Below are 26,931 nucleotides of genomic sequence, written 5' to 3'. Positions count from 1 at the left end.
ACTCACATTTTCTCATAATTTAAAGCTGCGCATCAAAACAAAGAATATGAAGCCTAAGAATATACTTAACTCCTCATAACGATGGTTGGGTTTAGCAGAGTGAGAGGAATGAGAATGATACTTAACAATTATGAATTAAAGAACAACCAAATCTACCAGCCGGGTACTACAGATATTCACACAGCAACAAACATTGTTTCATGGAATGTCAGAGTTCACAGTAACAAAGCCAATATTTTGATTCATTGTTGAAAATTTTGTTCATACACTATCTATCCTTTGTAGGAAAATGCCAGCATGTGTTGACACAGCAGCAGCATCAATCAAACTCAATGGTTTAAATTTAATTCATATAATGGCATATTTGACCAGAAATTTTTACCCGATGAGTATTCCAGAAGTGCGTTCAAACCAGTACATCATGTGAATAGGGAATGCCAATCTGTTCAAAATAATTGAAGAAATGTCATATTGTGAGGACTTCAAAGTAAAAAGTAGGCAATCCAAGCATTCGTACACCTTTCAGCGTATTCTTCTACTCTTAAGAAATTATTGCATACTCGTAGAGCACTTTGGTGGATTACGCTCCATCTATCGAGATATCAGTGTTCTTTTTTATGGTAAGAATTGTATTTTCATTTGAAAGTTATTATATTAATAGATGGAGAATAATCAACCTAGATATTAAGTGCTCCCATAAGTACCCAATAATTTCTCCTTGAAACTTTGCTTCCTACTCTCTGGTAAAATATAGAAGAAGCTTCTTGACTTCCACTTGTGAAGACTCCTCTCAAACTACCAAGTATCTTGTCCATATGTACCATACTAAAATCATGAACTATCAAGCATCCCTAAAGGGCGAACAGGCTTTGTTCTTGATTCTATAAAGTGGTTTCTGTTAACATGTGTGATAATAAAAGGAGGAATTGGCAACTTGCTTTTAACATGATTTTTACTTGAATGTACCAAGAAATTATCTTTAGAGAAGTCAAGACTTAATTGATCCCCCATACTCTATCCTGTAGGGAATTTTTGAGGAGTCAAACTACGGGGATTTTATACACAAATTACAAATAACAAAATTAAAACAACCACTATTCAGGCACACCAAAATTAAGTTGGAGACAAATGGATTTTGGGTGCTCAGTATTCAATACTGGATCACAATTTTCTATAAGCTTAGTTGAGGATTTTAATCAACTAGATAACCTATGAAAAAATATTTAGCTGTTTAGCTCAGTTTGTTTTAATGAAGCCAGTTGCCGAAAATTCCAAAAAAGATTTTCAATCTTAGCGTTCAGTTTTTATATAGAAAAGAGAAACGAAAACTAAACATAAGAAAAACTCATTATTTTTAGGTATGAGAAAATACCTGAGAATCATTACAATCTTAGTCCTTCTCAGATGCCTCTTCTGATTCAGATAATGGTAACAGGGTGCAGATCCCAAGCATGTGCCCATTAAGGCAAACATAATACTCGATGCAATCTTCATATGAACCCAACCTGCAACTAGCACTTTGCGGGATCATGTTAGCCTGCAGCATGCTCCACAACTTTGCCTTACAATAAGGGCAAACCTCTGTTGGATGGAGCCTGGCAGCCTTGTTATTAAGCATCCTCCTTACATTCGAGGTCGCAAAAGACTTGAAAATTCCACGGAAGAATCCTAAATCCCCTTCTTCACCTTGGTCAAGATGTTCGCAAGGATCAGACACATATAAAACATCATTTCTGCACTGTGGTAAAAGAAAGCTCTTTCCTGATGTTCTAGAAAACCTAGTCCGATATACAAAGTGACCGGGGATCTGAATGTTTCTGAACAAACCACCTCTCTTGCATCCGGAACAGTACGTAAGCAGCTTCCCTAGGGGCCTCCAGTTTCCGTCAATACTATGGCTTCCGCTTGATTGCAGATCAAGCATCATCTTAGGAGCTCTTGTTCGACAAAACTCCTTCCACAGTACTCGCTTCGCAAGATCATCGAACCATTTGCACACACATGACAGAGTGGCAATTAACTTGGGGTTCCAATTCAAACGATGAAAAACCAAGAATAACACATCTTCACTTAAATGCCCCTTGGTGCATTGACAACTAGCTGAGTGTACACACCTATATTGCTTTGTCAGAATCATTTTCTACACCTGCGAAAGCTCGAAGATTTTGAAGTTATTAGTTTATAACAACTCTTATTTGTCATGCTTTAGGTTATTCATAATTTGACAACCTAGAAACCTAATTTCTTAACTAGTTACATCATGGAGAATTGGAAACTAAGAGAACCCATACTTAATTGTTCAGGTAAAAAAGTTTAGTCCATACATTAAGAATTCACCTCATCACAGGCATCTTCATAAAGTACTCAAAAGTTGATTCAAGAAAAGGAAACAAAATCTTCTACACAAATTCAAATGCGGAATAGGATTTCGGCGCGGACACTTACAAGAAAAACTCGATCAATAAAGGAGCTCCGAAGAGAGGGGGTTGTTCAATTCAATTCATTTCAGTTCAGTTCAAGCAACAGCACTTCAACCAAGATCAGCCTTAAAAATTTCTTCCAAATTCAAGCACCTAGGAGCTCAAAAAATTCCCCAAATTCCGCATCTCATCTATAAAAGCGGTTAACAAACAAAAGAAGATAAATTAACCACAGTAGCAACAGCTCAACATTACATAACAAATGCAAATCAAGCTACATTACAGAACAAAATTCTTCAACATGTTCATTACACACAGCACAGTCAGTTACACAAGAATCCCTTACTAAATAGACAAAACATCCAAAATGATCCATCACTAGATTTCACAACAAACCACACTCTAATTCTCTAAATTTACTAAAACACCCTCCATTCTCCTTTTTTTTTCCAGAAAGGAAACCAAAAAACGAAAAATGGATCAGAAGAAGTTGAAAACCCCCAAATCTTTTGAGAGAAACACTTCCCTGCATGCAATTGATAAAAAGAACAGCAAATTCAACAAGCAAAAAGATAGAAAGCAACTAACTTTGCTTGCAGAAAGTTGCAACAGCAAAAGGCTTCAGTAGTTTTCAGCTTCCAGCAGGGGCAATTCTGTCCAGACAAAAGAAAGGAAAGAAAGCACAAAACAAACACTCAAGGGCAAGGCATAAAAAATGTAGAGAAAGAAAGGTTTAAGAAGAAGAGAGAGAGAGAAAAAAACAAAGGCTTTTGGGTTGGGTTTTGCATTGTGGTTATGAAGCAGAGAGAAAGAGAGTGAGAGAGTTTCAGATATATTGAAGTGAGGAGTAATGATATAATGACAGGGTCGGTAAAAATGAGTTCCGTGAATGACAAGTGATAAGAGGAAACGTGGCAGTGAGTCCAGCTGGCAGTGGAGAATGGTTACGTGGCATTCGTGCAATGGAAAAGTTTATTGTGCCGCCCATTGTTTTCACCGTTCCTTAAAAATATCAAAATTCAAAAGCTCACTCTCTACACCTACATCTTGGTTCTTTTATATTCCCTTTAAATTTAATAATTGTTTTAATAACTATATGTAACTAAAAAGAGATTATTAACTTAAAGAGAGAAATAAGAACTAAGTCCAAATTTTTATTTCCTTCCACAGTGTTGGTGTGAAACTCGGCTAACTGAGAGAAAAGGACCGAAAAGTATTAAAGAGAAAAACTAGAAGTAAATGAGTATCGTTGTTATGGATAAGAATGAATGTCCATTAAATGGGTAATTCAATTTTTCTATGTTAAAAGGAATAAGTTTTTATGTTGAAGAAAATTAATAAGCTTTGAAAAAGTAAATTTTGTTTGCCTATAAATATATGTACGAGGCAAATGAACGATACACAACAACATCAATAACAATTTTCTCTCTCTCATTATATTTCTTTTGTTACCTCTTCCTTATTTATTTATTTAATTATTTTCATAACACGTTATCTGCACGAGATTTTGATCAATTTTTAGGAAGACTTCAGGTAATAAATTTTTATTATGTCGAAACTCTTTCATCTTGAATATAATGCTTTTGATATATCTGGATACTATATGCTAAAATCCATCTTGATTCAATGGATCTTGGAGATACCATTAAGACTGAAAATACATCCCAGAAGGATAAAGTCAAAGCCATAATTTTCTTTCGTCGTCATCTTAATGTATGATTGAAAAATGAATATCCCACATTAAAAGATCCTGCAGATATGTGAAAAAACCTTGAAGAAAGGTACAATCATGTGATACTTCCTTAAACCCAATATGTTAGAGAAAACTTTCTCAACCTTCCATGCCTTGAATGTGCTCCTGTAGTAGCAATAAAGAAAAATGATTTAAAAATATTCTGAGGTAATTTCTTACTTTCTTGTTGTTGAACGCAACAATGAGTTGCTCTTAAGAAATCATGAAGCATGCCCAGTTGGCGTCATCCCATTTCCTGAAGCAAATGCGGCAACTTATAACTCCAGAAGAGGTAAATAGCAAGATTTTGATAACAAGAAAAATTATGGAAGGAAAAGAAATTATGTTCATAAGAAAGGATCTCACCAGAAATGGGATAAAGAAAGAAACAATTGGCAAAGTAAATCAATTGAGGATAAATGCTTCCATTGTGGTGGAAAGGGCCATTGGTCACGTACCTGTCGTATCCCAAGGCACCTTGTTGATATTTATTAAGCATCCTTGAAAAAGGATGACAAAGAAAAGGAAACAAATTTTGTTCAAAATTATGAAAATTACACCACTCATTATGATGTATCTAATTTCTTTGAGGATCTTGAAGGAAATATTGGCTATTTGATCAATGATGGAATAGTTTGATATGTGTATGTATTTGTTAAGTATTCATGTGAATAATTTTACTGTGCATGTACTTTTATTCATTTTATTATTATTATCATCATTTGTCTTTGAAGAAAAATGGCAAGGACACATTCTTAAGATATTTGCCTTGCGGATAGTGCAAGTTCGCACACTATTCTTAAAAGTGATATATATTTTACCCATATTGTGCCACAAGAAGAGTATGTTAATACTATTATTGGCTCAGGCAATGTGATTGAAGGCTCCGGAAGAGCTATAATTTTTTTTCCTGGAGGAACAAAATTTATAATAAATAATGCACTATTATCTACCAAGTCCCTGAAGAACTTGTTAAGTTTCAAAGATATTCGACGAAATAGATATCATGTTGAGACAATGAATGAGGAAAATCATGAGTATTTATGTATCATAACTCATGATTCAAATAAGAAAGTTATATTAGAAAAATTACCCTCACTTTCATCTGGGTTGTATTATACCAAGATTAGTGCAATTGAATCACATGCCATTATAAACCAGAAGTTTACTAGCCCAAATGAATTCATAACATGGCATGATAGATTGGGTCATTCGGGAACAACCATGATGAGGAGAATTATTGAAAACTCTCATGAACATTCACTAAAGAACCAGAAGATTATTAAAACTAGTGAATTTTGTTGTGCTGCATATTCTCAAGGGAAGTTAATTTTAAGGCCATCACCAGTAAAGATTGGATTTGAGTCCCCTGAATTCCTAGAAAGGATTCAAGGTGATATATGTGGACCTATTCATCCACCATGTGGATCTTTTAGATATTTTATGGTCCTGATAGACGCATCTTTGAGATGGTCACATGTGTGCTTATTATCTTCTCGCAACCTGGCGTTTGCGAGATTACTGGCTCAAATTATTCGATTAAAAGCATAATTTCTAGAAAATCCAATCAAAGCAATTCGTCTTGATAATGCTGGTGAATTTACTTCCCAAGCTTTTGATACTTATTGTATGGCTAATGGAATAAGTGTTGAACATCCAGTAGCTTATGTTCACACATAAAATGGGTTAGAAGAATCACTTATTAAATGCCTCCAATTAATTGCTAGATTACTTATGAGAACAAATCTCCCAACCTCGGTTTGGGGCATGCTATTTTACATGTCGCGGCACTTATTCGTTTGAAGCCAACGAGTTACGATCAGTTCTTTCCTATGCAATTAGCTTTTGGCCAGCAGCCAAATGTTTCCTATTTAAGAATATTTGGGTGTGCAATATATGTTCCCATTGCACCACCTAATTGCACCAAAATGGGATCTTTATTCATCAAACAACATACACAAAGAAGATCTTGAAAAGATTTTATATGGATAAGTCACATCCATTAAGTACCCCAATGATCGTAAGATCTTTGGATGTGGAAAAGGATCAATTCTGTCCTAAAGAAGAGAATGAAGATATCCTTAGTCTTGAAGTACCATATCTTAGTGCCATCGGAGCGCTAATGTATCTTGCTAATAATACGCGACCTGACATATCATTCGCGGTGAATTTACTAGCAAGGTATAGTTCCTTCCCAACCAGAAGACATTGGAGTGGAATCAAGCAAATCTTTTGATATCTTCATGGAACGGTTGATATGGGATTGTTTTATCCCTATGGATCCAAGTCACAACTAGTTGGCTATGCAGATGCTGGATACCTGTCTGATCCACATAAATGGAGATATCAAACAGGATATCTGTTCACATATGGTGGTACAACTATATCATGGAGGTATACGAAATAGACGATTGCTGCAACATCCTCTAATCATGCCGAAATACTAGCGATTCATGAAGCTAGTCGCGAATGTTTTTGGCTTAGGAGTTTGATCCAATATATTCTGTCATCATGTGGACTGATTGATCATAAGATAGCTCCAACTGTCCTGTTTAAAGATAATACAGCATGCATTTCTCAACTTAAAGGCGGATACATCAAGGGTGATAGAACAAAGCATATTTCTCCTAAATTCTTCTTCACTCATGATCTTCAAAATCAAAGGATAATTAATATACAACAGATCTGCTCAAGTGACAATCTGGCAGATTTATTCACAAGTCACTCCCAAAATCCTCCTTTGAAAGATTGGTACATGAGATTGGGATGCACCGATTTCGAGACGTTAAATGATGTCGGCAAGAGGGAGAGACTGTACTCTTTTTTCCTTGGTCAGGTTTTTTCCCATTGGGTTTTTCTTGACAAGGTTTTTAATGAGGCAGTCTCCACCACAATGGATTTTGTACTCTTTTTCTTTCACTAAAATTTTTTCTCACTGGGTTTTTCTTTAGTAAGGTTTTAACGAGGCATAATCCTAAATGGACATCCAAGGGGGAGTGTTGTGACGAAGATGCTATAGATAAGAATGGATGTCTATTAAATAGGTAATTCAATTTTCCTATGTTAAAAGGAACAAGTCTTTATGTTGAAGAAAATTAATGAACTTTGAAAAAGCAAATTTTGTTTGCCTATAAACACATGTACTAGGCAAATGAAAGATACACAACAACATCAATAACAACTTTCTCTCTCTCATTATATTTCTTTTGTTACCTCTTCCTTATTTATTTATTTAGTTATTTTTAGTTATTTTCATAACAAGTATTAAGATTATTATTACTATGGGAGTGGATTTTTTTAATTTTTTAATTATTTAATAAAATATAATTTTTTATTATTTATTTATTTTTTATATATATTTTTTTAGTTTCACTTAAAAAATATAAAGTGAGATATCACATTTTATTAAAATATTAAAAAAATTGAAAAAATTTATTCTTTATTATTATTGGTGTTGTTTACTTTTGTACTTTCTTGCTTTATATATGTAGAGTTATGTATACACAGATCTGAGATCAAGAAATTAACTTAGCTACTTAATCTTGATCTTGATTTTGTAACTTCTATTAACTTTTATCTCTTATACTTCTAATATCTCCCAATCATCCTCCCAACTCACCGCCTCTCAAATTTTAGGAAAGGTTTGACCTAACTCTAAGTTTGTTCTTCCATCAGTTTTCTATTTAGAAAAGCAGATTTTATATCCAGTTGATAGATCTTTTATTATTTTTGTGCGGCTAGTGCAATAAGTGCTCCTATTATATCTAGGTGAGTTACAAGTACAAATGTCTCTGAGTAATCTATCTTAGAAATTTGTGTATATTCTTTAGCTAGGAGCCTTGTTTTATGCTTCTGAATAAATTCATCGGGATTGAGTTTAGTCTTGTATACCCATTTGACTCCAATGATATCTTTATTTGAAGGGCGATTTACCAATTCTCATGTATTGTTCTTCTCAATCATCTTAATTTATTCTTCCATGTTATTTCTCCATTATTCTTGCTTTTCTACTTCTTCAAAGCTTGTAGGCTCGATCTTGAAAAAATTACATGTTTCATATACATCTTATAGAGGCTTAGTTTTTTTTTTGGAGGAGAATCAGTGGTTGCTTCTATTGTTGGAGTAGTTGTGCTGGTTTCTTCACGTTCTTGTTCTTCTTGTCTTGTAGGTAATTGCTATGATAATTCAATGCTTCCTTTCTCGACTTTTTCATCTTCCTAACTCTATGAAGCATTTATCGTCGAACTCCACGTCTTAACTGATTGTGAGTTTCTTTGTTTGCAAGTTATACACACGATATCCTTTTGACTGTGTACTATACCCAGAGAAAATTCTTTTTTCTGTCTTCTTATCGAGCTTTTTCTTTTTTTGTGGGAATGTGGACATAGTATATGAATTTAAAGACTCTTAGTTGGAGTTTTATTTTCTACTGCTTTAACAGGACAACAATTTAGTAGGTATACTGTTGTATAAACAGATTTTGCCCAGAAGATGTTTAACAGATTTTTCTTCTTGAGGATCGAGCGTGCCATCTCCATCATAGTTCGATTTTCCCTCTCAGATACTTCATTTTACTCAGAAACATATCCCACTATGAGTTGACGCTCGACACCCTCTTCTTCGCAGAATTTATTAAATTCTTTGGAAGTATATTCAGTTCCTCTATCGCTATGAAGTACCGTGATGCTATAACCACTTTGCTTTTTCACATGTTGCTTGAACTTATTGAAGATGCCAAAAAATCTCTGATCTTTCACGTAGGAATGTACCCATGTCATTCTAGTTTAATCATCAATGAAGAGAATGAAGTACTTATTGTTATTGAGTTATGGAGTCTTCATCGAACCACAAACGTCAGTGTGAACTAATTCCAGCATCTCCTTGGCTCTCGCTGAGCTCTTCCAGAAGAAAATGGTTGGCGATGTTGTTTGCTAAGTAAACATCCTTCGCAAGGTTGATTAATCTTTATGATGTTTGGTAGATCTCTCATTAGTTGCTTTTGATGTAGCAGCTTTAATCCATGAAAATGAAAATGGCCAAATCTTCGATGCTACCGTCATGAATTATCTTCTTGGGCCTTTAATGCAATTTCTATAATATAACTTCATTTGAGTGGAAAGCTCCTGTTTTTCATTTTAATTATTGCTAGAAACTTTTTTAGTTTTTCTTTTATTTATGGTGCATGAGTCTTCTTCAAAATGTAATGCGTAGTCTTTCTCTAACATTTGGCCAATATTAAGTAGATTCTGTTCTAGTTTAGGAATTAATAGAACATCATGAATATTCTTAGTACCTATCTTAGTGTGGACGATGATTGTACCTTTGCCATTTGCTTGCACGATCGTTTCATCTCCAAGTTTGATACCAGATCAAATAGATTTATTGTTGTCACTGAATAGACTTTGATCACCTATCATGTGATTACTGCAACCACTATCGAGATACCATATTTCATCTTTTTTCTTGCACTCTTCTTGTGATGATGCATAGAATAGACACTCTTTTCCCTCCTTTTTTTCAGAAAAGTTTGTGTGATGATTCATCTTCATCTTGCAGTCTTTCTCCATATGCCCAAATTTTTTACAATTGCAGTACTGTGATTTTTTACGGTACCAACAATCCTTCTCTAAATTGTTGATTTTTTTGCATATGCCACAAGGAGAATATTGTTTTCTATTTTCAGTTTTATTTTCTATTTTTTTTAAAAGTGTCTGAACTTCTAGAATTTGCTTGACTTTTTTCTCCTCCCTTTTTATTTAGATTCTGATATTTTATATTTAGCTTAATCTGAAATGCATTTTCTATTGAATCTTTATTATTTTGACTTGTTAGTCTTTGTTCAAAAGCGTGTAGTGAGCTTATTAACTTTGTTAGTGTTAGCGTTGATAAATCTTTAGTTTTCTCAATTGTAGATACTTTAGGATCGAGTTTGGAAGGCAAACTAATGGGTATTTTCTCCATTATCTTTTTATCGAAAAAGTCATCTTCTAAGCTTTCATTTCAGTTACTAAACTCATTAATCTTGTATAATAACTTTTTATTTTCTCAAAATCTTTCATTTTCATATTTGCATATTGCTTCCTTAGAGATTGAAGGAGGACTGTGTGTACCTTTATTTCACCTCTGAACTCTTACTTCAAATTTTTTCACACTTTTTTAGCTGATGATATTCTTCTTATCCTTAAAAAGATTGTCTTCGTTACAGCTTGTTGGAGGAAGCACTGAGCAATATAATTTTTTTTTTGCTCTTTCTTCAATTTTTTCTTTTCTACAACAAATAGTATTGCTTGATTCTTTAGCATGATGAATCCTTTGTGGACAACATTCCACAAGTCTTGTGCTTGTAGAAAGATTTTCATTTGAGAATGTCAGTCCTCATAATTATCTCCTGACGAGAAAGTTTAGGGGGCCAGCAACTTTTGTGTTTTGTGCCCAGCACTTAACTATCAAAAAAAAAGTGAGTGATCTTCCACCATTGAATGTAATCTCATACCATTAAAAACACTATTGATGACTAATTAATGGTTACAAAACATAAAAGTTGCTGGCCCCCTAGCACTCATCATCTTCTGATAATATGGGTACATGAATATTGATGGTTGAGATGGTCATAGGTATGGAAAAATTTTGTTTTTGAATGGATTATAATGTGGTGGATATATAGTTGATAGGTTAGGAAAAAAAATTCTACGCCCAATAGATGATTGAACGTAGTTCTAATGCCACTGTTAGTTTTATAAAATAGATTGATGTTGGTTTAGTGTATTATAGACTTGAATATTGTAACAAGGATAGTTTTGATGAATAAGTAGTTTGAATAAATGGTTTGAGAAAGTACAAAAGCTAATGAAATTTTGATATCTTTATTAATTAGTTACGATGAATTTTATGATAGCCTGGTTCCATAATTTAATTCTAGATAATTTCAAATTTTAAATATTTTTAAATATTAATCTAAATATTTATAGATATTAATTTTAAATATTTTTAGTACTTAATTTATTTACTTAACTTCTAGTCTTTTTTATTATAATATTTAAATATTTATTTTTATAAAACAAAATTATAAAAATTCTAAAAAATTTTACAAATATGTAGCATCATTAATAGCATCAGTGGTAGATTTTGGAATCGGCTCAAAAAGTGTTGGAGCATTAGCCAATCAAGATGAGAATTTTATTTTTAAGAATTTTATTTACGCATATTGCAATATAAAAGTACTTTATGTCGGCATACAGTTATACTTACATATATCAATTATTTGTGGGTGAATAAAATACTAATTTTTAAGGATTCCATTTGCACATATTGCAATATAAAAGTATGTCAACTTCTAATTATACGTATTATATTTGTAAAAATAATTACTTTGTATATGTTCTATTTGAATGATCATTTAATTTAAAATAATACAATTGATTGAATATATAGTAGTGTGAACAAAATTTACATTATTAGCCCATCAAATCAAAAGTAGCTTTTTATTTTATTGGTTTTATATTAGATATAAGTAAATATTTTTTATATTATTTTATTTGGTTCCAATTTTTATCCCTAATTTTTCTCAATTTTACTCATAATATTTTAAAACCCCATCAATGTTAGCTTTCGGTATTATGTTAAAAATATTGACAAAAATTGTGCTTTTACTATTATTGAAAATGGTAGGATTGAAACTTATTGAAAATATTTGTTCTTTTATATTATTATAAAATTTAACATTTAAAATTAACTATCACTTTTTCTATTTTTGTTTTAAATAAAAATATAGTGCCACCTGTTGGGTACAGATTTTTCTAACCTTTCAAGGGTATGATGTGTATTTTAATTTTTTTTTTTTTTGATAAATCAATTTTCTTTGTGTCCAAGACTCTCTAATCTATCTATAGCTGCAACTTGCTGTCTTTATTTTTTTGGTGTCTAGCTGAACCAAACCAAGTTGCTGCATTTTTATATTATTGCTTCTTAATTACTTACCCTACCTATCCGCTTTTCTTCAATTTTTTGTCCCCTTCTAGATTTGCTCAAATTTCCAACTTGCATTAATAAATCCAAGAATATGAAAATTAATTACACACATTTAGCTCCTTTTTCCTTTGAAATTAATTTTAACCTAAAAGTGTATATCAAAAGCACTCATCAAAATTAATTAAGTTGAGTTAGTCTAATAATTAATTTATTAATCTACTTAAATAAATATCGAGAATTAAAATTTTATTTTATACATTCAGTAATTCATCTATCAACAATAAATTTTTAAATTAAACTTAGTATGAATCAGATTATTAAAAAATAAAAAAAATAATTACTAAAAATTAATTATTAACAAAATATACATTAAAATATAAATATAAATTAAAAATAAATTAAATTATTCTTATATTTATATACAAATATATAATAATTATTTTTAATATGTACACATTTTTAAATTTTTTATTATTCAAGTGACAGGTACGTATACTGTCTTATAAGAAAAGTATATGCAACTTGATGGGAAAATATATTGTGGAAGCTCAATATTTTTTTAATATTTGAGTGGATACCTATATCGACCTTTAATAATTTTTTGAAGGACTACGAGATTTTTGATAAAAAAAAATTATTTTTTATATTTAATTTTTTGTGATTAATTATTTTTTTATCAATAATTTTTTTTAAAATATACTTATGTGACATGTTAATTATTAATATATTTTTTATTTAATTTTTATAAATAAAAATAATTTAAAAATTATTAATATTTTTTAATTTTACTAATAAATTTAGTCAATGTATTTAAAAAATATAATAAAAAAATTAAATAGTACGATCTTGATAATTATCTTTAAAAACAACGAGATTTTTATTGTAGTTAATTCTTAATAAATAAATTTATAGTTTAACATGTCATGTAGACTTATTCCATTAATACAAAAAAATATTAACAGAAAAATTAATTAATCTCACAAAAATAAAAAATAAAAACAAAAAAAAATATTTTTTTATTAAAAATTTTATTATCTTTTAAAATAATTCTCAAAATCTGTTTAAGATTTTTTTTTTTTTTGGGGCTATATTTTGACAAAGGGTTCAATTGAGGGAGTTGGAACTTAAATTTATTAGTCAAATGTGGGACGACCTTGCCCCTTGGGATGGAATAATCCATAGAATGTGGATTTAGAATTTTTTATAGATATTCTATTGAAGATTGGCAAGTGAAATAAATAAATAGTGGCATTTTTCTTGTCATCTTATTAATTTTATTTTCTCCTTTTTTTGATATAGTTTTTTTTTCTTAATTTAACTGTGGTTTTTAAATTTCAATAATTCATTAATTAATTAATATTTATTATGTCTTTCAACAACTATCCTTTACCATCAACAACTATTCCAAAATAAATATGGATTAGACAAAGTAGAGAGAAGTTGAAGTGAATTTCATTGAATCTCAAGGGAATAAAAGAAAATAAAAAACAAGTTATTTCAATTAGAATTATCTGATTTTAGTTTTGTACATTTTTGTTTATAAATGATTATTTACTTAGTTAGTATAAAAAATATTTATTTTTACAAAAGTATGGATATATAATTATATATCTATATAAAATGTTACACCGCATAAAAATTCAATCCATTATTTATAATTACTTACTTTATGTGTAGAGAGAGATTAACGTAACAAAGTTAATGCCACTTAGCTAATCAATGATTTGAAATTTGATTTGAAAAATAGATATAATGACTTTTATTTGGTGGAGTTTGAAAAATATAGATGCACCAAGTCTTATCTCACAAGTAAAAAGATTAACTTTATCTACAACCATGCATACTCATTATGTCTTCAATGAAATCAAAAGCATACTTTGGAAAAACCTTGAATATTGAAGTGACATGAATGGATGAATGTACCTTTGGATAGCGTTTGTTTTGAGGTACTGAGACAGAGACTGAGAGACTGAGATTTAATATTATGTTTGTTGGTTCAAAGATTGGTAGTAAAATTTCTGTCTCTGTCTCCAAAATTTCAATATTTCAGTACCTCTAAAAAGTAGGGACACAGGGAACTAAAATTTTTAGAGATGGAAATTGAAACTTTAATAACATTTTATACCTAAAATATTCTCATTTCAATTAATTAATTCAAATTTTACTCTTTGTACAAATTAAATTAGAGTTTTATTATTGTTCAATTTCTATCTTCCACTTTACACCAAACAGAATACTGAGATTTATTTCAATCTCTGTCTCTTAATCTCAGTCTTTTTATTTCTGTCTCTCCAAAAAATGCTACCTTGGTGATTTTGAAAAAAAAAAAAACAACAACAAAAAAAAAATTGCAGAAGATGCCATGAGAGTTGGAAGAATTGACTAGACAAGGTGGAAGTCATTGTTGTTTCACAATCAAAGGAATGAAATGGAATCAGAAAAAGAAGCAAATGAATTTGAGAGAAGTTTGACAGGCAAAGGAATTACATATAATGGGAACAAAATTATAGAATATGGTCAAAAACGAAGGATGTGACTAATTAATAATATTAACTTTTTTAAAATTTAAATCGATTTGAATTAATCTAGTGGTTAACTCATTTATCCGCTTAATTAAGTATCGAAAGTTTGAATTTTATTTTATACCTGCAATATGCAATAATCCATTAACAAATTTAAATAGAATCTAGATATGTGACGAATTTATCTTTGATGTGTCGCATTAGAAGATATAATAATTTTTTTTTTTCTAAAATCTACCCAAGTCAAAAGCAAAGCATGAAAATGACATTACAATATTTTTAAAGTTTTGGGCAAAATCAATGCATGGTTAGTGGAAGTATATGGTATAAAAAAGAAATATGGCTAAAGAAGTTCAGATATTAGAATTTCACTTCATTACAAGAATCTTTACTTAGCGTGACATAGAAGCACTTTTCTTTTTTTGTTTAAGTTAGGAATGGAATTTAAATTCGAAATTTTTAAGTGAGGATGAAAAAATTATGTAATTTGAGCTATAACTTTTTGTAGTCTCTTAAAAGTTTTGATTTGATCCATTTGTTATGCAATTTTGCCAAATGCTTCATTGCAAAGCAAGTAACCAACCATATACTATTTTTTTGCATGACCATGGTTCAAAGTGTATATGTTTGATGCTTTTTTTTTATTTAGGTTTTAGGTTTAAGTCTTGCGAAATAAAAATATATTGAAAAAATTAACGTCTCAATATGATACAGATAATTTTGAATCAAATAAAATTATTTTTTGTAAAATATATAATTGATTTTTTTTTTTTCTAATTCTTCGAACCAACTAATACAGATTCAGATATTGCAAATGTCATAAAAAGGCGATATTTCCAAATTCGTTGCTTCATACAAATCTAAAATTCAAAATCATGGTGTTGCTCAAAAGACATAGCACCTCAACGGCTCAACCTACTAAACCAACCGAATGTTGGTAAAAATAATTGATTTGTACTAAAGAAAAAGAAAAAGGGAAGTTGTGGTCCAATTTTCCATTGGTCTAAGCCCAAATCCAAATCTTTTTTATTTTAACAGGAAACTGAGGAAATTTAATTCATGTGGACCCAAAATGTCCATCAAGACTAGGGTTTTTTTTTTTTTTTTTTGGAACTAAATGCATCTTTAATCTACACAGTATTTGAACGGAAATGTTTGGTTAAAAAAATAAAATAAAAACAGCTAAAATTTATTTTATTTAATATTTATTAATTATTATAACAATAATTTTTTTTTATCTTCTTAACATTATCATTGGTAAGAGTAAATTGAGTTAATTTATGAATTACTCTATTCCCACTTCTTTTTACATGATTAAAAAATTGATCTAAATTTTCTAATTAAAACTAGAACATCTCCCTTTATATCACGGAGAAAAAAAACATCAACGATAAAAAAGAAAAATTTAATTTTAAATCTTAAACCTCAAATAAATGAAAAAGGATAAGGCCTCTTTTATCTAAAACTAATTCAGCAACATAAGCAACCATAAAATTAAGCCTCTTTTAAGTGAAACATATGCAAAAGTGCAAAAACCGACTGTTTGTCTTTCATTTCTGTTTGATGAACTTTGGCTACCTAAGTTTCATACTAATCAATGATTCACCTATACTAAAAATAACTTATTTATAAGTTATTTTATATTTGATTTGTTAGTTTTAAAAATATTTATTTTAAAAAAATATTATTAAAAAACTTTTTATTACGAGAAGAATTATTTTTTTTAACTTTTTTATAAACATTTAAATAATTTTTTAAAAAGCTATAATTTAATTTTAAAAATTATACCAGACATTAATATTACTACTTTTCATAAATCAAAATTAAAAAAAAAATAGAATTGAGCCCTTAGTTTTTAAATCAAAATAGAACAAATAGACAAAATTACACGTAAAAGAGTTTTAAATAAATAAAAGTACATATTAAGAGTTGTAAATATTAAAACACATCCCAAAAATTATTTTTTATGACAAAAAGTACACACCAAAAATTCGTATATATCAAATCTTTACTACCAACATAATACTTTTGTCTATTAAAAATAATCTTTTATGTATATTTTGATATTTACGAAATTTTTTACGTGTATTTTTGTTCACTTCAAATTCTTTTATGTGTAAATTTGTCTATTTACTCACCAAAATAAGAAAAAAAAAACAAAAAACAAACTTAGTTTGCACCTCACACACACAATCTCAAAAGAGGAACCTCTTTTGCACTGAGATTTATGTGAATCACTTTTTCTATTGTGGGGAACAAAATAATTATCAAAGCAAAAGGGTAAAAAAATGCCAGCTTCCAAGAGACAATCAAAGCAACTTTTCCTTGCTTCAATACTTCATTTTCCAAGTGATCAATCATCTTGTTCTAACAATCAAATCATAACTAGGCTTTCCCTAATTAGAATTTTAAACATGGAAACAAATAGATTGAAGGGATTGTTATTGTTTTCAGCAAAAATAGACATACATTGTTGATAACTCTCACTCTTAATTGAAATCATCACAAGTTCAAAGCACTTTTTCCTCTCCTTGGTTAATAGTACAAAATCACTGATAGTACTGTTTTACACTTTCCAAACAAAAGATAAAATTCAATCACAATATGTATGGATTTCATCAAAAGTAAGATGAAAAGTTTTGCTTACCAAGTATATGATGCACGTTAAGATGAGTTTCAAACACAAAATCACCCTTTAAACTCTGCATGCTGAGCCTCTAAAGACACAGTTCAAGGAAAAATCTATCTCTAAATTTCTTCAATAACTTCAGCTTATTGGCTTCGAATCTACTACCAAAAACTTAGTCTTATTTTCATACCATTTTCTTTATACAAAAAGAAAAAAAGAAAAAAGAAAAAAAGCAAGAAAATGTCTATCCAGATTCCATCATCAACTGACAGTGTTAGCAGGAGGTTTCTTCTCTTGTAGGGAGATTACAGTTTCAAAAGCACCAACCAATGCTTTAACCTTGCTCTTCCGTGCTTCGACTAGTTTACTCGCCGTTTCCTCGATCACGTTATTGAACAATCCCTGAGCATCTTTCTTGTCCTGCATATCTTGATGTCTCAAGACAACCTTCTCTGGACCAGTTGTAGCATCGGCTCCATCAGCAAAACCTTCATCTAGTCCTTTAAGGCTTTTCCTTCCACCCTTAAGATTTGCTTTCTCCCCCAACAGTTTTGCTCTCCGAAATTTTAGCCTCCTTGGAGTGTTTCTCTCAAGTTGATTATCGACAACTTTTCCCCTTCTGAACTTCAATTTCAGCACTTGGGCCGCATCATCGGAGCACACAATCCCACCCTTTGTCGGCTTTCCCTTCTCAACTTCCAAAGTCTCCCTATTTTCCATGTTTTCAAGCTCATGGTTACTTGAGAAAGAATCCATCTCGAATTCACTACTTGTATAGTCAGATTCCTCTTGATCTTCTTGGGATACAGATTCAGAAGTTGAAGGCGGTGAAGGGTTTGGTGGTGACATCTGCGGAAGGGATGGTTCATTGTCATAGCTTGGATTTTGATCAGATTCCAAAGTTTTGTTCCCACTTTCCATCTTGATAACGTACAGAGTTTTTTCCTCGACCTGATTGTCATTATTGTTGGATTCCTCAGGTGCAACTTTTCTGGCATTCTGCTGATTCTTAAGACGAGACACGATTTTCAGGCTCTTATTCTTTCTTGAATTTAAACTTGCAACTCTTACAAGAGAAGGTCTTGGGGACACTGGGGTCCTTATTGGTGCTATCAATTTTCTTGAAGCTGTTTTGGAAGAGGCTGCATCCTTTTCCATCTTGATCTCACTATTCATTTTGCTACCAAAGCTTTTCGAGGATTTCATAGTTGAAATTGTGTTCCTTGTGGCAGAGTCTGGGCTCAAAGAAGTTACCCGTTTTTCAGACAACTTCATGTCCTTATTACCCTTTAAAGAAGATGCCTCCGACGAAGTTTCCACCGGCTTGGAAGTTGATCTTGATGAAGTTTTGACCTTGGAATCTGATCTTGATGGTGTTTCCCCATTGTTGGAAATTGACTTTGATTGAGCTTTCACCTTCTTGGAACTTAAATTTGATGGAGCTTCCACCTTCTTAGAAGCTGATTTTGGTGAAGTTTCCAACTTGAGAGAAGTTGATTTCAATGAAGGCTTCACCTCCTTTGCAGTCGTTGAAATTTCCTGTATTGCCAATGGAGATGTATGGGATTTCAGGAGGGAGGGTTTGAACTTGACCAACGATGTTTTCTTCCAGTTTTCCGGAGCATCATTCCCTATTTGCTTTTCCTTGTCGAATGATTTTGTTGACAGTCCATGCTTATTGGTGCCAGCAGTATCGGAAATGTCATGCTCGGAATCAATTGATTCTTGTAGTTTGACAAAAGGCAACCTTGAATCAAGTGACCCTCTGAGTTTGGCAACCGATGTCATTATCCCCCCAATACTCTTTTGAGAACTCTGGTAAAGTTGTTTTCGTGTAGCTCTATCAGGTATAGAACGCCTTTCATTCCCTTCAAGTTCGTGCTTCCTCCCATATTTACAAAAATCATGACAAGAACCAGTTGAAGCTCGGAGATAACGAGGAACAACTTTTGCAGTGCTATTTCCAGAAGATCCTTTGCCAGAAGAGAACCTTCTTGTTTCAACCGTATCCGGCTTAGTCACTTCTGGGGTTAATGCCAATTCTTCACTTTCCTTGTCCATCATATCGGAGCAAGATACACAAATGAGCAGAACACTATTCACGACCACGATCCTAAAACTCGAAACAAAGCAAAGAAAAGAACCAAATGTTAGGTAATTACTGATTAAAACTTGCAAATAAAATCTAAAGACACGGTACCAACAACTAAGTGGTGTCGGTTACATGAATCGAACAACATTATTGCGCCTTGTCATGGAATAAAAGACATACAGATACGAATAACTTGTGAAAGACAACACCACTCTGAACTCATTCTGAATTTAAACTCAAAATCAATGTCTCTAAACAAAAGTGTACAAAAATCATCACCAAAGAAATGTCTACTTTTTTTCAATCTGATTGATTCTTCTCCACTGTAACCACACTAACAAAAGTGTTTATTGTCATTATAGAAACTAAAAATTAAAAACAGGAAACAGTAAATGCAGCAGAAACCAATCATAAAGCCACAAATACAGATAGTAAATGAAATCATCAGAACACCCAAAAGGAAAAATCAAGATGCCGCAAATGGTAAAAAAGTTTATGTTATGTGTAATAATTGTACAACACTGTAAGCTTTCACTGATCATCATAACGATTAAAAAAAAAAAAAACAAATAAATAGAAGGGTACTTCATAAAGCACATTAACAATGGAAATATGAATTGCAAACAAATTCAGTCTGATAGCCATAATCATGCATCTTGAGGTAATCAAAATCAAATAACAAATGAATCATAATATTCACCCAAAAAAGCAAAATCATCACCACAATATACTGATTAATATTCAGCACAAGACATATATGACCCCACATCACAAAAACCATTGCAATCATAATGACTAAGCAAGCTTTTTTATTTTTATCTTCTTCCACCACCATACACAATACCAATCGATGAAGCACTGAATACATAAATAACCATCGGATTAAAAATCCCACAAAAGAAAACCCCAATCCAATAAAACAGAGAAAAGTGAATCAAGGGAGGTTCTGAAGAAAACACCAATCTCAGATCATTAAAAAAAAAAAACAGATTTTTACGCAAACCCGTTTGCATTTAAGAGAAAACAAACAGAACCCAGACGACGATTTTTTTTTTTTTTTGGAGTAGAACTAGTAGCGTACCTTGTTATACGGCACCGTTCTATTCGAAAAAGGGTGCTTCTTCTTAACACAACAAAAAAAAAAAACGAAGAGAATCAATGAAAAGAGTGTGTGTGTGTGAATGAAGAAAGCGAATTGCAGAACACAACACAAGTTAAATGAAGAAGAAGAAGATGAAAAGGGAGGAGTGTAGAGAACGTGCAAGCAAGTGTTTTCTTTCTTTCTGTGGTTGCCTTTTTTATTTTTGCCCCTTACTTTCTTTCTTACACTCTGCGCATTTTTTTCGTAACAGAATCCAAAGAAACCAAACGGAGAGAGAGAGAGAGAGAGAGAGTTTGTTTTTGTTTTATTTCGTCACATTTTTTTTTTTGGATCATTGGTTGGGTCCCACTTGATAAAATTATGGGATTGTGAATTTTATATTGGCGATCTCGAACAGAAAAATGACAATCAAGAATCAAATAAGATAAATTAGTATGCATTTAGAGTACAGTATAAATAAGGAAAAGTATAGGGTACCAACATGTTATCTGCCAACTTCTGCCAACTCTTATTTATAATTGTGTTTTATGGAAGTGTGTTCGTGGATGTGTCTAATAATTAATATTTTTTAAATACATATATAAAGAGACACATCCATAAAATATATCTATAAAGACACTTTTATTAAACACAGCTATAAAAAAGACATTTTTATTAGACACATCTACAAACACACTTCTATAAAACACAATTATAAATAAGAATTGGCAGAAGTTGACAGATATGGTGTTGGTAACGTAGCGAAACCGTATAAATAAATATACATTTTATTACGTTGTTATTTAATGAGGGATTGACTCGTTATTTATGGTGTATAGTTTTTCAAATTTTTAATTTGTTTCATTTCAAAATAGCATTTATGGCAACTTTGAATTTAGTCATCAATATTTTTTTTTTACTAAAGATATGAGATTCGAACCCACAACTTTTTAATTGAATATGAAGAGACTATGTCAATTTGAGTTATTACTCATTGACAATTTAATCATTAATTTATTAATTAAGGACTATATTATGTGTATAATTGTATATTAAAATTAATTATTAATATTTTTTTGAGTTTAACTAATCTGTATTCTTAAATATAAAAAATTTTAAATATTTTATTTTAATAAATACACAATAAATACATTTAGAATTTAAATTTTACATTACTTTTTATAAAAAAACTTATAATATTTTTTAAGAACACGTGTTAGTTAAATTTTTTTATGTGACAAATTAATTATTAATATAAAATATATATTAGAATATAAATATATATTAAAAATAAATTAAACCACATATATATTTATACACAAATATATTGATGAATGATTTTAGTAGTTAATTTTAGTATATAAATAATATTTTAATTAATTAATACTATTTTTATTTCATATTATTTCTCTTTTATTTTTATTTTTGTTATAAATTACGAAAAATAATATTATCACTTTTATTTTTAATAATATCACTATACAAATTATCATATATGATTTTTTACATCGTATATTTATATAAATTAAAAAATACTAATAATTTTAATATAAAAAACACACTATTTATATGTCGTTTTTCAATTTCAACAACTCATTCTTTAATTTTTATCCATTATATATTTTGCTACTAAAAAGAAGGAAAAAGATAGAAAATGAAAAATTAATAAAGAAAAAATAATATTAAGGATAATTTTATCTTTTTTTTTTCTTATGATTTCAATAAAATTAATTATTATCTTAAATATGTTGCATAAATAAAAAGATATAAATAATATAAAACGAAAAGAGTACCATGTATGGAAAAATCAACAATTCAATTACTTCATGTTAATCTTCTTCTTTAAATCATCATATGAATCATATTATTGACACATCAAAAAATTGAAAATAAATATAAATTCATTGCATAATACCATAAATTATTTACGTAATTCTCTTAAAAAATAAAAAGAACTACTATAAGTTAGACCACAAATAAACCACGAACAACATACATGTTCCCAACAAAAATGCCCCTTAAACATTAAAAATTAGTATTCAATTTATATAGTTATTATATTCGTATATATATTCAAATATATTTTTCAAAAAAATAATTCATCACAAAAAAAAAATAATTAAACATCTCGTAAAAAAAAATAACTAAATTTATCATGACAAAATAATCAAATTTTTTTATAAACACTTGAATAATTAAATATACACCCCTCATTTTCGGTTCACCATAACTACCACCCCTTGTTTTTAGTTTTGATCATTCATTTCAATACTCCTAAATTCCTATAACATTTATAAAGGAAATCACCTAACTCATATCTATGGTGGTGGAGCTCTATGCTTGTCAAAAATATCAATGACATTGCTTGAATAAATGAGATTAGTAATGAAAAAAATTACCTAATAAACACGCATCATCATCTTTATAATTTTAAGTGTTAGAATATTTAGTCTATGTATGCAATTATCAACTGAGAAATAGGTATGAACTAGACTAGATTAGATGGAATATAAAATATGTAAACCAATTTTAAATGATTAGCATACAACATCTTCCATTATTATGATATTGACCAAATAAAATAATCATATTATTACTCCAAAATTATTAGGGTTCAAAAGAAATGAATAGAGTTACAGACTTGAGAGGATCGGAATACATTATTAGTCAAGTCAAGTTAGCACCACTATTATTCTTCGTAGAATATGGTTACTTCTACACCACGATCATTATAAAAAATATGCTAAATATCATTAGATTTATCGTTAAATTTAGTGACGAACGTCACCAATAAATTTAATGACAAATTTTTTAACTGTTACGAGTAAAAATTTGTCCCTCAAATAAATTATTGTCGAATTTAAAATTCTGTCGCTAAATTTAACAGTAAATAAAAGCGTAAAAATTAATTTTATTATGATCGGATTTATCGTTAGATTTTTCGTTGAAAAATTCTGACAATAACAAAATTTAGTGAAACGCATTGTTTAGGCAACGACGAATAATTTATCGTCGAATTTTTTCGTCGATAAATTCGACCGTAAATTTGGGATAAAATTCAAACATAAAACCCTTCTCCCTCACTTCTGCAAACTCTTTCTCTCTCTTCTCTTCTTCTTCTCTCTCTCGTCTCTCTCCCTCTGGTCCATTGAAGAAGGTTGTGCCGCCACCACCTGGAGCTACCGTCGCACCGGTAAGCCACATTGTTGTCGCAGATCAGCACGTCATCATCATTGTTGCTAGAGTTTTTGTGGAAAGCTTCTGCCGTGTTGCCGCTGTTGGTGTCCCTTGCCATTGATCAGAGGTTGTTGCCTTGTCGCTATATCACTGCGGCTGAGATCCACCACGCCAATGCAAGATAAGGTTGTTGTCCATTTTTTCTTTTGATTGTGTGTTATGTTACTAACCCTAACTCCATTATTATAGGTTTCACTGCTGCCTCCTGTCATCACCACGCTTAACTTCTACCATTCTACAGCCACTATCAGAGATAACTTTTGTATTTTTTCTATTTTTTTTTTGTTTTAGATATTGTTAGGTATTTTATTAAATTATTGATTAAATATTTTAATAAAGTGTGTGATTAGGATTCGTTATATTAATTTAGTGTAATTAGAAATTAAATAATGTTAAGTTAAGTAGGGTGTAATTTAAGATTTGTTTTGAGTTGATAGTGTTTTGGATTATTGTTATGATTGTTAATTTTTTAAATTTATTGTTGTCTGAGTTAATTATTTTTTTTAGTTAATTAGAGTTGATTGTTGTTAATTCTCTGAATTAATTTTAATTTGTTAATTTTTTAAGTTAATTATTAACTTATTGTTGACTGTTGTTAATTTTCTAAGTTTATTGTTGTTTGAGTTAATTATTTTTTGAATTAATTTTGCTGAGTTAAGTGTTGTTATTTTACTACATTTGTTGCAATTTACTCATTTGAATATATAAACTTTGATTTGTTTGTTTAATTATAATTTGTGTGTTGATTATGTTTATAGTTTGAAATTGAAGGTGTACAACTTACTATTCCAGAAAATGCGCCTGTAGACAGTAGGTTTATAATGCAAAATCTTCAACTAGGTTTGTAAGTTGCTGAAGTTGTATAAGCTTAAACAGATATACCATTTGAGGGACATACATATGCATGCTAGTGGATTATTTAAAATCTTAAATAGATATATCATTTGTATGCTACTTATTTTTTTAATATTTTATTATCTAGAGAATTTTAACTATGCAATTTACTTAGTCACCATAATAAAATATCTTATTTTTCAAACCTTAAATTTATAGTGCTACTTTTTTTCATACATGAATAATTATTTTTTTCTTTATTCTTAAATTTTGATGTGTGAACTTATTTATGAACTTTTAACGAAAAATTATAGACAAATTATTATAGAAAATTGTAAAATTTTAAATTTTATTAATTTAAAAATTATTAAATTTAAACATTTAATACTATATATTGAATTTTTAAACAATTTTTTTAAAATAAAATTTAAATTATTGTCGGATTTACTAGAGGATAAATTCGACGGTAACAACCTCCAGAATTTCGCCAATTAAAAGTTAATTTCTGCCGGTAATTAGTGGCGAACGAAAAAATTTGTCGATAAACAATTACCAACAAAATTTATCCCGTTGGATTTATTCAAACGGTAAACATATTACCGACAGATTTTTTAAAAAATTATGCCATTAAACAATGGCAGAGCTTTGTTGAGGCAATGTCCCCAAAGTTTTTCTAAAAATATTAGTAGTTCTACTTTAAAGAGAACAAAATTAGCTCATTTAGTTAAATTGATATGTTTTTAACCTATGTCTTTGTGTTCGACGCCCATTTTTATCGTTCTTTCAAATTTTTTACCCTATCCTATTTAATAATAACAAATGGTATATCTTTAAATCAATGTTACAAATTAAATATCATTATAGAATAATAAATATCATTAAATATCAATCTTATAAATTAAATAATTATATTTATAAATTTTATTTTAATATAAGTATTATTATATAATTTTTTATTAAAATTTTTGGTCCTCCAAAATTTTTTTTGAAGTTCCGCCACTACCGTTAAATCTGACGGTACTCAATATTTTTTTTGTAATGAATTAAGATTTGTTTGGTAAAACTTTTATTTTTTGAAAATAATTTATTAAATTTGTATTTTAAAATTTAAAGTATTTATGTTTAATAAAACTAACTAAAAATAATTGTAACAAATAAAAATAATAATAATTGTATTTAGTAAAATAAATTTTAAAATAAAAAATAATAAACACAAATATAAAAATAAATTTATATATTTATTTATATATAAAGTTATATATATTAGATTTTTTAATTTAAAAAACATAAACTAATTTAAAAAATTCCTTTTTAAATATTTTTTCAAATATTTTTAACTTTTAAAATTAAAGTTACAAGAATAATATATTTATTTTAAAATTTTTTTACTAAACTAGGCTTAATCTAAAAAGAATACTTTGTTCTATAATCTTCTATTAAAAAATATCAGCAACCTCGTTGATACATATTTTAAAGGCCAAATATGTTGTCCTTTTTTTACTACTAATAATAATAAAATTGTTTAATCCTATTTATTTGTAGTCAAAAGACAAATAAGTTTTTTGTAAAATTATTTTGTTTGTATTAAAAGAATCGAATGGATACCACCAAAAAAAAAAGAAAAATGTTATAATTAAATAGAATGTGAAACGTAAAACATATTACGCTTGACTTTCATATAATAAAAACAGAATTGAAGTCAAACAGAAAAGACTATGCCTAACAAAGAAAATAAATATAAAGCTAATAATGAAGACTACTATTCAATCTTATAAAATATCAGTCACCAAAAAAAAAAAATCTTATAAAATATCTCCTTATTTGTTATTTTTTATTTGATCTTTTTCTTAAGAGAAAAATAATTTGTCCATCTTTTAAAATTTGAACTCAAAATTATCATTATGAGACTACAAGAATTTAATTTCACATTGATTAATTTTAAAATGTAACATGAAAAAGTGGATTCATAAACATTTTACTGCCTTTAATCCACTATATAAATATAATTTAATTTGAATAAAAAATTGTGCACGTACACAATATTTAATCTTTTTCCTAATAATAGAAATATTTGACTCAACTGTACAATGATTTAAAATTCAGATAAATAGAAATATAATGAATTAATATATAAAACTTAAAAGTGACAAATATTTAGAAATCCTAGAAAACGTAAATATTAGTTTAAAATGGAACCCATAAATAGAAATATAGTGATTTATTGATTTATAATATACTAGTGTATTAAAAATAAAATTGAACATTTTTTCAGTTTACAGCAAATGAAAATAAAAATTATTTTTACTTTTAATTTTATTGATTTAATAATAAAACCTTTTATTTTATATTATAAAGTTAAATATTTATTTTAGATGATCTGTTAGATGTTTGAGAAAAACATTTTAATATTAAAGAG

At 29.3% G+C, this 26,931-nt stretch overlaps 2 protein-coding genes across 3 annotated transcripts; both read right to left on the bottom strand.

Moving 5' to 3' along the window:
- Nucleotides 1–214: 214 nt before the first annotated feature.
- On the bottom strand, nucleotides 215–3,399 carry LOC107622821 (EID1-like F-box protein 2). 2 transcript variants are annotated; one of them, XR_015880988.1, is made up of 4 exons: nucleotides 3,009–3,399; nucleotides 2,446–2,611; nucleotides 1,373–2,146; nucleotides 215–442 (listed from the first exon to the last, which is right to left on the bottom strand). XR_015880988.1 is itself a non-coding variant. In XM_088484518.1 (3 exons), the coding sequence occupies exon 2, from the start codon at nucleotides 2,135–2,137 to the stop codon at nucleotides 1,391–1,393; it is 747 nt and encodes a 248-aa protein (XP_088340644.1). In that variant the 5' UTR covers nucleotides 2,138–2,146; nucleotides 2,446–2,584; the 3' UTR covers nucleotides 215–442; nucleotides 1,373–1,390. The 2 variants fall into 2 exon arrangements, 1 of the variants encoding a protein (XP_088340644.1); XM_088484518.1 differs by lacking the exon at nucleotides 3,009–3,399 and having other exon boundaries at nucleotides 2,446–2,584.
- Nucleotides 3,400–17,432: 14,033 nt separating this feature from the next.
- Nucleotides 17,433–20,748, bottom strand: LOC107623527 (uncharacterized). Its single transcript, XM_016325843.3, has 2 exons — nucleotides 20,445–20,748; nucleotides 17,433–19,384 (listed from the first exon to the last, which is right to left on the bottom strand). The coding sequence occupies exon 2, from the start codon at nucleotides 19,333–19,335 to the stop codon at nucleotides 17,533–17,535; it is 1,803 nt and encodes a 600-aa protein (XP_016181329.1). The 5' UTR covers nucleotides 19,336–19,384; nucleotides 20,445–20,748; the 3' UTR covers nucleotides 17,433–17,532.
- Between the last annotated feature and the right edge of the window lie 6,183 nt (nucleotides 20,749–26,931).

This window comes from Arachis ipaensis, chromosome B10, assembly GCF_059453495.1.
Source record: "Arachis ipaensis isolate K30076 ecotype BB chromosome B10, ASM5945349v1, whole genome shotgun sequence".
Taxonomy (NCBI): Eukaryota; Viridiplantae; Streptophyta; class Magnoliopsida; order Fabales; family Fabaceae; genus Arachis; species Arachis ipaensis.
This window is presented reverse-complemented; position numbering and strand designations above follow the sequence as displayed.

Excerpts from the sequence above, each read along its gene's own strand:
- LOC107622821 (XM_088484518.1), bottom strand. The coding sequence starts at position 2,137 with ATGATTCTGACAAAGCAATATAGGTGTGTACACTCAGCTAGTTGTCAA.
- LOC107623527 (XM_016325843.3), bottom strand. The coding sequence starts at position 19,335 with ATGATGGACAAGGAAAGTGAAGAATTGGCATTAACCCCAGAAGTGACT.